The 14,323-nt window shown below is 52.7% G+C and overlaps 2 protein-coding genes and 1 pseudogene across 2 annotated transcripts; 2 read left to right on the top strand and 1 right to left on the bottom strand.

Annotated features, from left to right (window-relative positions):
* Nucleotides 1–1,304: 1,304 nt before the first annotated feature.
* LOC139590571 (mas-related G-protein coupled receptor member H-like) lies at nt 1,305–8,612 on the top strand. Its single transcript, XM_071428284.1, has 3 exons — nt 1,305–1,433; nt 6,185–6,284; nt 6,512–8,612. Exon 3 carries the CDS (start codon nt 6,623–6,625, stop codon nt 7,547–7,549), a length of 927 nt encoding a protein of 308 aa, XP_071284385.1. The 5' UTR covers nt 1,305–1,433; nt 6,185–6,284; nt 6,512–6,622; the 3' UTR covers nt 7,550–8,612.
* Nucleotides 2,878–3,786, top strand: LOC139590639 (mas-related G-protein coupled receptor member H-like). Its single transcript, XM_071428389.1, has one exon. It carries the CDS (start codon nt 2,944–2,946, stop codon nt 3,784–3,786), a length of 843 nt encoding a protein of 280 aa, XP_071284490.1. The 5' UTR covers nt 2,878–2,943.
* A 1,557-nt stretch (nt 8,613–10,169) lies between the features above and the next one.
* On the bottom strand, nt 10,170–11,174 carry LOC139590638 (mas-related G-protein coupled receptor member A-like; annotated as a pseudogene).
* Nucleotides 11,175–14,323: the final 3,149 nt, after the last annotated feature.

The following is a 14,323-nucleotide window of genomic DNA, read 5'->3' as shown; positions in this document are numbered from 1 at the left end:
TGAGCGGGAGCACTGGCACACAGCAGAGGGATGATTTGGGATTTCAGCAATGGCATTTCTTCGGAGAAGAGGCAAATCCATGCTGCTCTCTTGGCTTTAATCCTTAGAAAGTTGCAGGTTTCATCTGAGTCATCCTCTACACTCCATTGGGAGTCTGACAGCAGCCTACAGTGAATTCCAAGGAATTCCTAGAAAGCTGAGGTGAGATGATTCCCACCCAGGCTGACATGTGCCTCAGGGATCTGGGATGCTCCTCCTGGAAACTGCTGGCCCTGGGACCAGAACTGTCACCTCTCTTCCCTGCTGACACCGTGTTTGTGTCCCCAGCTATGGCATCTCACATCCCCTCACCAGCCCAATCCTTTCAAGGGCAAACACTTCATCATCCAGGAGCTGATGGGGCTCCAGGACAGTTGGAGAGGGACTTTGGACAAGGGCATGGAGTGACAGGACAAGGGGGAATGGCTTCCCACTGACAGAATGTGGGGTCAGATTGGATATTGGGAAGAAATCCTTCCCTGTGAGGGTGATGAGGCCATGGCACAGGTTGCCCAGAGGGATGGGGTCAGGTAAAAACAAACACAAGAGCTCCAAAGTGCAAGGAGGAGGAGGATGAGTCCTAATGAAGGGCTGGAAAGGGGATCACAACACCCCAAAATGTGGTTCCTAATAGCTTTCATTGCATCATGAAGGCAATTGGCAGTAATCAGGGTGGGCTCTAAGTGCTGCTGACCTGGCTGCAAGCAACTGAGTGCTGTCCTTCCCTTGGGCTCTGTGAGCCTGCATTGCAATGACAGGAATGGGAATTCTCAGCTCAGTTTGCTTTCTTGGGGCTAGGGAAGGTTTTGGCAATAATCCTGAAAATCAACCCAGAATGGGAGGTGTTTCTGAGAAGCACCCAGATGCTTGCACAGTGCTGTGAGCACTTCCAGCACTGCCAGCAGCATTCCAGCACCACCAGCCCCACCAGCAGCTCTCTGCTGCTGGAGGGACAGTGACCCCTCAGGTAGATAAATGAAGAATGGTAGAAACGTCTGAGAGAGGGGAAGCATTTGGAGAATGTCCCATTTGGAAAAGAGTGTCTAATCAGGAGGAAATTTCATTCAAAGAAATCTGCATGTCAGGCTACTTCCGCTATGGCAGGAAAAAAAAGGTCAAGACAAAAAACTCACAGGAAGTGAAATTCTGACGTAGCCAAAGATTAAATTTCTGACTCTCCCGCCATGCCTTGCAAAACAACACCAAGACAGGGCACGGAGAGGAGCCAGCAGGACGTGAATGGGGAGCTCCTGGTGAGCTGGGCACTTTCTCCTTCATGTCCCTGACCTGCCAGGAGCCGCTTTAGGACATGGATCCCAAAGGAGCAAGAGGTACCAGGAAGCGCCGCTGATCTGCACAGAGCCCTTTGCCTGCTGCTGCCCCACAGGGAACAGGTCAGTGGAATGTTTGCCTTCCTCCCTACCCCACCTTCCTCTCCTGCAGCAGCTGCTCTGTTCCTGCCACCCTCTCCCGCTGACCCCAGGGCCCTCCCCAGCTCCTCTCTCTTCTCCTGTGCATCCCGTCTCTATCCTAACACTGAAATGGGCCAGAACAAACTTTCTAACAGAGTGCAAAGCATGAGGAAGCAGGAATTCTTGACCTGCACAGGACACAGAGGGATCTCTCCTTGTATTGTGTGTATGGTGAGACTTTACAACAGGGTATTGATCCATTAGAACCACATGTTGGCATTGAAAAGTTTTTCTTATCTAATACACAAACACCATTTTCCTAGATCTCACTTCCATGCATCCACCTCCTCCTGCAAGTCCTTTTATGATCCTGGAGGTTTATTCAGAGGGGTCTCTCTGGTGGTCATATTCAATGAATGCTGCCATATTAAAGGTGCTCTTGCCTTGAACTTTTCCTGTGGCCATGCACTCTTGCTTCCTGTTCCAGAATTTGCCCCAAAACCACTGCAGGCCTCCTTATCTGTTTCTGCACTAGTTCCTGCCATGTTTGTCATCCTGTGTGCCAGCCTTCACATCCTGTGAGAAACAACCACCCACTTTTTAAAATTTTAAATGGTTAATAAACCTTAAAGAAAAAATGCAACAAAAGGACTGAATAATCAGAAGCAGGCCTGGGAGCTTCCCTCACGGCTGCCCACCACGTGGCTGGCTGATCTTCAAGATGGATGCTTCACCTCTGATACTCTGGGGGTTGCATCAGCTAAACCTGGCCCCTCCCAAAGTCTGTCGCTCAGCCCTTCTTTGTGTTTATTGCTGGAGCCTGCTCTCTTGCAACTTGACTCGAGGGTCAGGTGTTCTCATGCTGCACCTCTTCCCCCCCCAGCAACAAGCTTTTGTACACCCCTTCTTTCTACCTGTCCTAGATGACTCAGGCTCTCTGATGGAAAGAGTACAGAGGGGAGAGAAGGGGACTATGGGGTGAACATAGTTCTAAACATCTAAACAACAGACTACAATAACATAATTATATATCAATCTAGCTTCTCTTAATATTCACACGGTATTGATCCCTTAACTGTGAGAGCCAATTATCTCATTATCCATCTATAACACATCGTTCTAAATTTTGGCCACTTTACTTTGGAACAACTTCAGAAGAACTGAAATGTTTATTCTCTATGTTATTTATCAGCCTCCTACCGAACAGCCCAACCCTCCCACCTCCCTCTCCCACCCCCACCATTTCCACTGCCCTCCTCCCCTGCACATCTCACCCCTCCCCACTGAATCCTTCCCACTGCAGGCAGCTGCTGAGGAGCCGCATGGTCCATCCCTGGATTCTCCAAGCACTGACTGCCCATCCACTCTGACCACAGCCAGGGGCCACATCCCACTGCCTGCCCAGCGTCCATCCATGGAGGTGACCACCGTATCCCCATCTCCTGCCTCACCCACTGAAGGAGATCATCTGTGTGAGACAGATGTCACCACCATGGCCATACACAGTGTGACCCTGCTCATCTGCCTCTGTGGGCTGGCTGGGAACGGGGCTGCCATCGGCCTCCTCAACCTGAAAATCTGTAACTATCGCATCTTTAAGCTGGCTGTCATTGACTTCCTCTTCCTCCTCTTTGCGGTCCCCTCCGCCCTCCTCATCCTGGTGGAGGACGTGTCCTGCTCTCCTATCCTGCCCGTGCTGTACCTGAGTTTCCTCTTCCAGCTGTCAGTGGTGTCCCTGTACTGGGGGCTGTTCTGGCTGATAGCCGGCAGCAATGTGTGGTACATGGACAAGCTCTGCAAGCTCTGCTACTGCTGGGAGCTTCCTGAGCGCCTGGTGTGGGTGGTGATCAGTGTCCAATACTGGACCGTCTTTGCTCTCTTCACTGTCATTCCCACGGTGACATTCCTGTGCCCATCACAGCGGCAGGAGCACTGCAGGGCAGCTCTCATCTCCATGAACACCATCATCCTGCTCCTCTTGGCTGCACCCATGCTCATTTCCAGCACAGTCGATTTAATTAAGGCCAAGTGGGGCTCCCAGCAGCAGCAGCCCAAGCGGCGCGACATCGTTACCTTCCTCATTTTATTCTTCATGTTCCTCTTCACCATCTGGTATTTCCTGCAGCAGCTCGGTTACATGGCTGTGCACTCCCAGGTGGTTTTCCTGCTCGCCTGCATCCACAGCAGCATCAAACCCTTCATCTACTTCTTGGTGGGGTGGTGCTGGAGGCCCTGCTCTGTGGGGTCCCTCCGACTCTCCCTCCAGAGGGTGTTTGAGGAGCCAAAAGAAAAAATAGCCCACAGAAATGATCCTGCCATGGACACAGTGGTCTGAGCCTGCTGATCCCTTCCACTGCTCTGCTAAAGGATCCCAGGAAAGTGGCTGAGGGGCAGTTCTTGAGCCTCTTGATTAATCAATATCCAGGGATCACCCTCCCTGTGGTGCTGTATTCCTGCAGGACAGGGGAGCAGGGGCATTGCCTTGGGTGATTTTTGTGGGATGCTCTGCAGGGAGCACATTGCAGCATGGCTTTCCTCCTCCCTCCTGGATCCACATGGCTCCAAGCAGTGCAGCTGGGCTCAGTGCTGTTCCCCAGTTCTATTCCCCATGGAATCACCCTCATGGCCTCGGCCCCAGGGAATGAACTCCCTCTCCTTTGCCTCAGCACATGAGTTCCATGGTGTTTTCAGGGAGCTCTTGCCTGCAAAGAATGGGACACCTTCATCCCTGGGGACACACCCAGCACGGGGTGGCAGTGATTTCCCAAATCCCTGCAGGGCTGGTGCCTCTGGATGGCAGGAGAGGGGTTGGGATCACAGGGAGCATCCTTCCCCTTCTGTCCAGCAGAGCCAGCCCTGCATTCCCAGCTGATGGGAAGGGACACCAGGTAGGGCTGCAGAGCTGGGGAGGGACAGCAACATTCCCTTATCCTTTCCCTGGGAATTTGTCACATTCTTCAATTCCAGAATTGAATCCTTCTGAGTAAAGTGCAGGGTCGATAGGGAACTCCACTGAACTCCTGTGCCTGTATCCAGAAAGTACATGGAATATGGAAATTCCCATCACCAGATGCTTGGGCCATTTAATTGCACAGAAATTAGGGGGTTGTGCTGCTCTCCTGCAGAATGGGGCCATCCATCCTCTGGTTCCCCAGCACCAGTGCCCAGGGAAGCCCTTGAGCACCTCCATCCTGAGCCTGGCCACCCTCAGGAGGAGCTGCACAGCCACTCTGCACAGCAGCTTCAGCCACAGTCCAGCCTGTCCTGATCTTTGTCATTCTGGAACCACCCCTCAATCAGATTTGGATTCATGGTTTTTGTTTGCCTCCATCGGGGTAATATCCAACACAGAGTTTGTAGAATAAACAACATCCAGGCTTCCCTGCAGTGCCTGTGGCTGTTAAACAGTGTCCAAAATGGCTCATTTCCTTCTTTTATCCCATTCCAAAGCCTCTGGCTGCTCTGGGAGCAGGGCAGCTACCTGTCTCATACCAGAGCCCTTCCTAAGGCACGTGCCTGCAATGGCTGGGATGATGTTGGCACTGCCAAGAGCTCCTGATTCCTCCTGGGAGAGACCTGGGCAGCAGCCACAGCCCTTGCTCAGGGGGAAGTTGTCCCTCCTTTGCCCACTGCCTTAAATCCAGGGGAAACCAACGTGCCACTGCTTCTGGAAAGGGAAGTGAAAGTGAAAACCATGGGAAGTGAGTCAGGTTTTGAGACACACGTGAGGTTAAACACCTTAGGAACATTTATAATGCTCATAAGCATTTTTAACTCCTAAGGAGTTGTTTATAATTAAGAGAACAGAGAGACTTTGACATCTGAAAGGGTTTTTCTCTCCCTGTCTCCCATTTTCCTGCCCAATGGAGAGTTGGAACTTTCCATGGTGCAACCTCTTATCCAGGGAATGACATTTCAGCCAAGGGGTTTCTCCCAAAGCAAATGCAGCAAGATCACGATCCTCAATGTACTTTTCCAACTTCCCAGCACCTTCCTTGTCTCCAGTGTTACCCAGGCCACTCCCCACCTGAGCTTCTCTTCAAAAGAGCAATGATTTCAAACCAAAAGTTTTCCTGGTTGTCCCTGCCCATGGCAGAAGGAGAAATGGAATGAGATGATCTCTAAGGTTCCTTCCAACCCAAGCAATTCCATAAGGATTCCTCACATCTTCCAGCATCCACCCCAGGCAGGAGTTCCCCTGCTGCACACAGCACCAGCCTGACAGAGCTCAAGGAACATTTGGACAATGGTCTCAGGCACAGGCTGGGATTGTTGGGATGTCCTGTGCAGGGCCAGGAGCTGAATTGCGTGGTGCTTGTGGCTGCCTTCCAACTCTGGATATTTTATGATTCTATTTTATCATGGCTGTGACTGCTCAGGGACGAGATACGAGGAATGGTAAAAGCCTGTCAGGAGATGGAAGGCAGTCAGAATATGGAAGATTTAGCAGAGAAGGAGTATTCCTAATCAGGAAGAAATAAACCATTTGCAGAATATTTCCTCAAGGACCATTTGACAAAAAACACTTTCTCTGTTGCAAAAAAACCCAAGATAAGTGTCTTGGAGGAAGCAACATTCTGATGTAGCCCAAGATGCAATTTGTGACTGCCCTGTGACTGCACTGAGCCTTGGGGAGCAACATGAGGGCAGGGCACAGAGAGGAGCCAGTGGGGCAGGAGTGAGGAGCTCCTGGTGACCTGGGCACTTTCTCCTTCATGTCCCTGACCTGCCAGGAGCCGCTTTAGGACATGGATCCCAAAGGAGCAAGAGGTACCAGGAAGCGCCGCTGATCTGCACAGAGCCCTTTGCCTGCTGCTGCCCCACAGGGAACAGGTCAGTGGAATGTTGGCCTTCCTCCCTACCCCACCTTCCTCTCCTGCAGCAGCTGCTCTGTTCCTGCCACCCTCTCCCGCTGACCCCAGGGCCCTCCCCAGCTCCCCCCTCCTCTGCTCTGTGCTGGAACATCCCAACCCTCCCACCTCCCTCTCCCACCCGACCATTTCTACTGCCTTCATCCCCTGCACATCTCACTCCTCCCCACTGAATCCTTCCCACTGTAGGCAGCTGCTGAGGAGCCGCATGGTCCATCCCTGGATTCTCCAAGCACTGACTGCCCATCCACTCTGACCACAGCCAGGGGCCACATCCCACTGCCTGCCCAGCGTCCATCCATGGAGGTGACCACCGTGTCCCCATCTCCTGCCTCACCCCCTGAAGGAGATCATCTCTGTGAGACAGATGCCACCAGTGTGGCCATACACAGTGTGACCCTGCTCATCTGCCTCTGTGGGCTGGCTGGGAACGGGGCTGTCATCGGCCTCCTCAGCCTGAAAAGCCGTAACTATCGCATCTTTCGCCTGGCTGTCATTGACTTCCTCTTCCTTCTCATTGCGGTCACCTCCGCCCTCCTCTTCCTGGTGGAGGACGTGTCCTGTTCTCCTATGCTGCCCGTGCTGTACCTGAGTTTCCTCTTCCAGCTCTCAGTGGTGTTCCTGTACTGGGGGCTGTACCAGCTGATTACCAGCAGCAATGTGTTGTATGTGGACAAGCTCTGCAAGCTCTGCTGCTGCTGGGAGCTTCCCAAGCGCCTGATGTGGGTGGTGGGAACTGTCCAATACTGGGCCTTCTTTGCTCTCTTCACTCTCATACCCACAGTGACATTCCTGTGCCCATCACACCAGCAGGAGCACTGCAGGGCAGCTCTCATCTCCATGAACACCATCGTCCTGCTTCTCTTGGCTGCACCCGTGGCCATTTCCAGCACAGTCGATTTCATTAAGGCCAAGTGGGGCTCCCAGCAGCAGCAACTCAAGAGGCACGACATCGTTATCTTCATCATTGTGCTCTTCATTTTCCTCGTCGCCATATGGAATTTCCTGCAGCAGCTCGGTTATATTGTTGTGCCCTCCCAGGTTGTTTTCCTGCTCGCTTGCATCCACAGCATCAAACCCTTCATCTACTTCTTGGTGGGGAGGTGCAGGAGGCCCTGCTCTGTGGGGTCCCTCCGACTCTCCCTCCACAGGGTGTTTGAGGAGCCAGAAGAAAACACTGACCACAGCGATGATCCTGCCATGGACACGGGGGTCTGGGCTGGCTGATCCCATCCACTGCTCTGCTGAAGGATCCCAGGAAAGTGGCTGAGGGGCCGGCCTTGAGCCTCTTGATTAATCAATATCCACAGTATCACCCTCCCCATCGTGCTGTATTCCTGCAGGACAAAGGAGCACGGGCATTGCCTTGGGTGATTTTTGTGGGATGCTCTGCAGGGAGCACATTGCAGCATGGCTTTCCTCCTCCCTCCTGGATCCACATGGCTCCAAGCAGTGCAGCTGGGCTCAGTGCTGTTCCCCAGCTCTATTCCCCATGGAATCACCCTCATGGCCTCGGCCCCAGGGAATGAACTCCCTCTCCTTTGCCTCAGCAGATGAGTTCCATGGTGTTTTCAGGGAGCTCTTGCCTGCAAAGAATGGGACACCATCATCCCTGGGGACACACCCAGCACGGGGTGGCAGTGATTTCCCAAATCCCTGCAGGGCTGGTGCCTCTGGATGGCAGGAGAGGGGTTGGGATCACAGGGAGCATCCTTCCCCTTCTGTCCAGCAGAGCCAGCCCTGCATTCCCAGCTGATGGGAAGGGACACCAGGTAGGGCTGCAGTGCTGGGGAGGGACAGCAACATTCCCTTATCCTTTCCGTGGGAATTTCTCACATTCTTGAATTCCAGAACTAAATCAGTCTGAGTAAAGTGCAGCGTCGATAGTGAACTCCATTGAACTCCTGTGCCTGTATCCAGAAATTACATGGAATATGGAAATTCCCATCACCAGATGCTTGGGCCATTTAATTGCACAGAAATTAGGGGGTTGTGCTGCTCTTCTGCAGAATGGGGCCATCCATCCTCTGGTTCCCCAGCATCAGTGTCCAGGGAAGCCCTTGAGCACCTCCATCCTGAGCCTGGCCACCCTCAGGAGGAGCTGCACAGCCACTCTGCACAGCAGCTTCAGCCACAGTCCAGCCTGTCCTGATCTTTGTCATTCTGGAACCAACCCTCAATCACATTTGGATTCATGGTTTTTGTTTCTTTCCACTGTGGTAGGCCCTACCCTCTGAATTTGTAGAATAAACAACATCCAGGCTTCCCTGCAGAGCCTGTGCCTGTTAAACAGTGTCCAAAATGGCTCATTTCCTTCTTTTATCCCATTCCAAAGCCTCTGGCTGCTCTGGGAGCAGGGCAGCTACCTGTCTCATACCAGAGCCCTTCCTAAGGCACGTGCCTGCAATGGCTGGGATGATGTTGGCACTGCCAAGAGCTCCTGATTCCTCCTGGGAGACACCTGGGCAGCAGCCACAGCTCTTGCTCAGGGGGAGGTTGTCCCTCCTCTTCCCACTGCCTTAAATCCATGGGAAACCAATGTGCCACTGCTTCTGGAAAGGGAAGTGAGAGTGAAAACCATGTGTGGAGTCAGGCTTTGGAGACACACTTGAGGTTAAACAGCTAAGGAGCATTTATTAACAGAGTTGTTAATAATTAACAGAAGAGACTTTGATATCTAAGAGGGTTTCTCTACCTGACTCCCTTTTCCTGTCCATTGGAAAGACTTTCCATGGTGGAACCTCTTGTCCAGGGAAGAACAACTCAGCCAGGGCGTTTCTCCCAAGGCAAGTGCAGAAGGACCATTATACTTCCATGTACTTTTTCTGCTTCCCAGCACCTTCCTTGTCTCCAGTGTCACCCAGGCCACTCCCTACCTGAGCTTCCTTTCAAAAGAGCGAGACTTCAAAGCAAAAGCTTTCCTGGTTGTCCCTGCCCATGGAAGAAGGAGAGATGGAATGAGATGATCTCTACCGTTCCTTCCAACTTGTCCTGAGGTGACTTTATGATGCTGAATTGTGTCCCCATTCATCTGTTTAGCCCAGAAATAGGTTTTGCCCATTTCAGACTGGTTCTTGAGCAAAGAGGGGGAGAGCAGATGCAGCAGTTTGTTTTCAGAAGCTGCGCTCACTCCTCCCCATTCCTGCTCCCAGACCGTGCTGCCTGCAGCACAGACATGCAACACACAGCTCTCCTTTGCTTTTGGTATTTTTTTAACTAGCTGAGGCTGAGAAGATCCCTGGCCTGTGGTTTTCCTTTTGCTTGGAACTGTTCAAACCTGCTCTGGACTGAAAACCCAGAAGAGCACTAGGAGCTCACACGTGTGGCCCACCGGGGCCTGGGACGCGGCATTTTCCAGCACCAGGGGGACTGATAAGAGACTGAGTGAGCCAAACTACACTCCACAACAAGGACTTGCTGAATTTGCCACCTCTGCAGAACACCAAGGGATTTTATTGTCTAATATTGTTTTCATTTTTTTATGCTTGTGAATACTTTGCTTGTTAAATAAAGAGGTTTTTTCAACTTTTCTTTGAGGGAATCTTATCCCGAACAAGTTGGGGGGGGGGCTGCTTGAATTTGTTTACTAGAGGAAGCCCGTTCAGAGGCTTCCTCCCAAATTTTCCCTAAACCAGGACACAACCCAAAGCATTCCATGAGGATTCCTCGTGTCACTCACTACCACCCCAGGCAGGAGTGCCCCTGCTGCACACAGCACCAGCCTGGCAGAGCTCAAGGAGCATTTGGACAATGCTCTCAGGCACAGCCTGGGATTCTTGGGATGTCCTGTGCAGGGCCACGAGCTCAACTCCATCAACCTTGTAGGTCCCTTCCAACTCTGGATATTTTATGGTTCTATGTTATGCTGAGGATCTTTCATGATGATTCCACTTGATGACGACTCCACTGTGTTGTCCCTGTGCCCTGGATCTGGCACAAAAGCCTCAAAAGCCCTCTGCAAGGCAACACTACCAGAGGAGGTGAATTCCTTTGCACAGCTCCCAGCCAGGAAGTGAATCAGAGGGAGGGCAGAGCTCTTGGCACAGGTGAGCAGGAGAGAGGTGCTGGGGCCAAAGACAGAGAAGTCAAACGCCCTCAGCAAGAGCCAGTGCCCAAAATCAGCAGTGAAGAAGGGGAAGGAGATGACAGGAGCAGTAGGAGCAGGGCACAGAGCTTCCCTGGGAGCTGTTTCCATGGGCAGCACAGGAGCCTGGCCATCAGGGCCAGAGCAGAACAGGTCAGGCTGAGCACTGAGATGAGGCAGCTCAGGACCAAGGCCATGGGCACCAAAGAGCAGCAATGGAGGGGGGCAGTGAGCAGGAAGGAGAGCAGCCAGAGCAGGGCACACAGGAGCATGGGGAAGCACTGCGAGCAGTGGCAGGGCCAGCAGGACACGCGAGGACAAACAGAGCTGTCACAGCACTGAGGGCTGTCAGACAGGAGACAGCGGCAGTGAAAGCCAAGAGGATGGGCACCTTCAGCCCAGCTGTCACACCCCATGAGCCCAGCTGCTGGCAGAAGCTCTCTGGGACAGAAAATAGCCCCAGGGGGATGATGATGGAGAGCAGGAAGGTGAAGCCAGCCATGGCCAGGCTGAGCACATAAGGGGTGATGGGGTTCCTGTGGATGCAGAAGCTGAGGAGCCAGAGCACAGCCCCATTCCCACCATTCCACACAGCCACAGCAGCAGCAGCAGCAGCAGTGGGACAGGCACTTTGCTCCACTGCCTGTGGTCACACTGGCTCCAGTTGCCGTGGCTCTCCTCACTCCAGCTCCCCTTGGATGCCTTCCCACCGGGCTGGCTCCAGCAGGCAGGGCTGGCTCCCTCCGTGGCAGGGGACAAAGTGCTCATGGTGACACCTCTGCTGCTTCTCCTGCCCTCACACAGCTGGAGGGGTGACACACAGAGACACCAGAGCAACGCTGCTCTCCCCCAAACGTGGCTTTTCCCATCTTTTCCCAGCCACAGCTTCCATGTGCAGCAGCACAGGCAGGGCTGAGGGACAGGACAGAAGGCAAGTAGGATGTGGGAGCCTGGTCTGGGGTGCCTGGCACAAAAGCCAGGGAGATACCTCCTTCCTGGCTGTGGACAGGACACAGCTGGAGGAGGAAAACAAGTGGAGAAGGAAGGAATTGCCCATGGAGATATTACAGAGCAAATGGCTTTGGGATGGATCTGAGCTGGACTCTCCGGTGTCAGTTGATGTCACTGAGCTGATGGATTCCTTTATCAGGACACTCGTTTCAATATTCCCTCCCTTTTCCCACACTGTTTATAGCTTTCACTTCCCTACAGACCTCAGCTCTGCCCCCAAAATCAATCACCAGGTTCCACCCAATGAGGGGGCCCTGATTAAGGTGGAAGAGCAGAACTTCCCCGCAGCGCACTCCCCTCAGCTCCCAGCCTCCAGCTGCTGTCCCTGGGCCGGGATCTGCAGGAGCTTCCCTGGAATGGTCCCTTGGGAAAGGGGAGCGCGGCCCGCGGGGTGAGCCCGAGCGGCGCCCGGCGCGGGCTCTGTCCCAGCTCCTGCCACAGCCCCTGCTCTCCGTGCTGCCTCGTGTTCCCCAGGGCTCTCACACACAGGCAGCTGCCTCAGAGCTGCCACGGCCTCAGGCCTCTGCTCCTCAGCTGCTCTTCACTCTGCCCGGGAAATGAGCAACAGCAGAGAGCCCCAGCAACCACACCTGTGCCCAAAGCGCTTTGGCTCCATCTCAGCTTCTGTTCTATTTTATAGCAACCTCAACCCCAAAATCTTGTCTTTTGAACTACCTGAACTTGCCCCTGTCATCCCCTGACATGGATCCTTATGAACCTGCACTACAAATGTCCTGTTAACTTTGATTACTGGTTCAAATCTAGTTTTCCCCCTTGTATACCATAAAATCAGTGGTACTTTACCTTCACCACACTAAGAAGATTCATGCACTATTAAATTCTGTGTGTGAGCGGGAGCACTGGCACACAGCAGAGGGATGATTTGAGATTTCAGCAATGTCATTTCTTCTGAGAAGAGGCAAATCCATGCTGCTCTCTTGGCTTTAATCCTTAGAAAGTTGCAGGTTTCCTTTGAGTCATCCTCTACACTCCATTGGGAGTCTGACAGCAGCTAACAGTGAATTCCAAGGAATTCCTAGAAAGCTGAGGTGAGATGATTCCCACCCAGGCTGACATGTGCCTCAGGGATCTGGGATGCTCCTCCTGGAAACTGCTGGCCCTGGGACCAGAACTGTCACCTCTCTTCCTGCTGACACCGTGTTTGTGTCCCCATCTATGGAATCTCACATTCCCTCACCAGCCCAATCCTTTCAAGGGCAAACACTTCATCATCCAGGAGCTGATGGGGCTCCAGGATAGTTGGAGAGGGACTTTGGACAAGGGCATGGAGTGACAGGACAAGGGGGAATGGCTTCCCACTGACAGAATGTGGGGTCAGATTGGATATTGGGAAGAAATTCTTCCCTGTGAGGGTGATGAGGCCCTGGCACAGGTTGCCCAGAGGGATGGGGTCAGGTAAAAACAAACACAAGAGCTCCAAAGTGCAAGGAGGAGGAGGATGAGTCCTAATGAAGGGCTGGAAAGGGGATCACAACACCCCAAAATGTAGTTCCTAAGAGCTTTCATTGCATCATCAAGGAGATTGGCAGTAATCAGGGTGGGCTCTAAGTGCTGCTGACCTGGCTGCAAGCAACTGAGTGCTGTCCCTCCCTTGGGCTCTGTGAGCCTGCATTGCAATGACAGGAATGGGAATTCTCAGCTCAGTTTGCTTTCTTGGGGCCAGGGAAGGTTTTGGCAATGATCCTGAAAATCAACCCAGAATGGGAGGTGTTTCTGAGAAGCAGCCAGATGCTTGCACAGTGCTGTGAGCACTTCCAGCACTGCCAGCAGCATTCCAGCACCACCAGCCCCACCAGCAGCTCTCTGCTGCTGGAGGGACACTGACCCCTCAGGGTAGATAAATGAGGAATGGTAGAAAGCTGCAGAGAGAGGGGAAGCATTTGGAGAATGTCCCATTTGGAAAAGAGTTTCTAATCAGGAGGCAATTTCATTCAAAGAAATCTGCATGTCAGGCTACTTCCCCTATGGCAGGAAAAAAAAGGTCAAGACAAAAAACTCACAGGAAGTGAAATTCTGACGTAGCCAAATATTAAATTTCTGACTCTCCCGCCCAGCCTTGCAAAACAACACCAAGACAGGGCACGGAGAGGAGCCAGCAGGACGGGAATGGGGAGCTCCTGGTGAGCTGGGCACTTTCTCCTTCATGTCCCTGACCTGCCAGGAGCCGCTTTAGGACATGGATCCCAAAGGAGCAAGAGGTACCAGGAAGCGCCGCTGATCTGCACAGAGCCCTTTGCCTGCTGCTGCCCCACAGGGAACAGGTCAGTGGAATGTTTGCCTTCCTCCCTACCGCACCTTCCTCTCCTGCAGCAGCTGCTCTGCTCCTGACACCCTCTCCTGGTGACCCCAGGGCCCTCCCCAGCTCCTCTCTCTTCTCCTGTGCATCCCGTCTGTGTCCTAACACTGAAATGGGCCAGAACAAACTTTCTAACACAGTGCAAAGCATGAGGAAGCAGGAATTCTTGACCTGCACAGGACACAGAGGGATCTCTCCTTGTATTGTGTATATGGTGAGGCTTTACAACAGGGTATTAATCCATTAGAACCACATGTTGGCATTAAAAAGTTTTTCTTTTCTAATACACAAACACCATTTTCCTAGAACTCATTTCCATGCATCCACCTCCTCCTGCAAGTCCTTTTATGATCCTGGAGGTTTATTAAGCGGGGTCTCTCTGGTGGTCATATTCAATGAATGCTGCCATATTGAAGGTGCCCTTGCCTTGAACTTTTCCTCTGGCCATGCACTGTTGCTTCCTGTTCCAGAATTTACCCCAAAACCACTGCAGGCCTCCTTATCTGTTTCTGCACTGGTTCCTGCCATGTTTGTCATCCTGTGAGAAACAACTGCCATCCTGTGCCAGCCTTCACATCCTGTGAGAAAC

This window comes from Agelaius tricolor, unplaced genomic scaffold, assembly GCF_023055355.1.
Source record: "Agelaius tricolor isolate 1412-34295 unplaced genomic scaffold, bAgeTri1.0.p SCAF_5, whole genome shotgun sequence".
Lineage (NCBI taxonomy): Eukaryota > Metazoa > Chordata > Aves > Passeriformes > Icteridae > Agelaius > Agelaius tricolor.
This window is presented reverse-complemented; position numbering and strand designations above follow the sequence as displayed.

Coding starts and splice junctions, on each gene's coding strand:
- LOC139590639 (XM_071428389.1), top strand. CDS start 2,944: ATGGCCATACACAGTGTGACCCTGCTCATCTGCCTCTGTGGGCTGGCT.
- LOC139590571 (XM_071428284.1), top strand. CDS start 6,623: ATGGAGGTGACCACCGTGTCCCCATCTCCTGCCTCACCCCCTGAAGGA.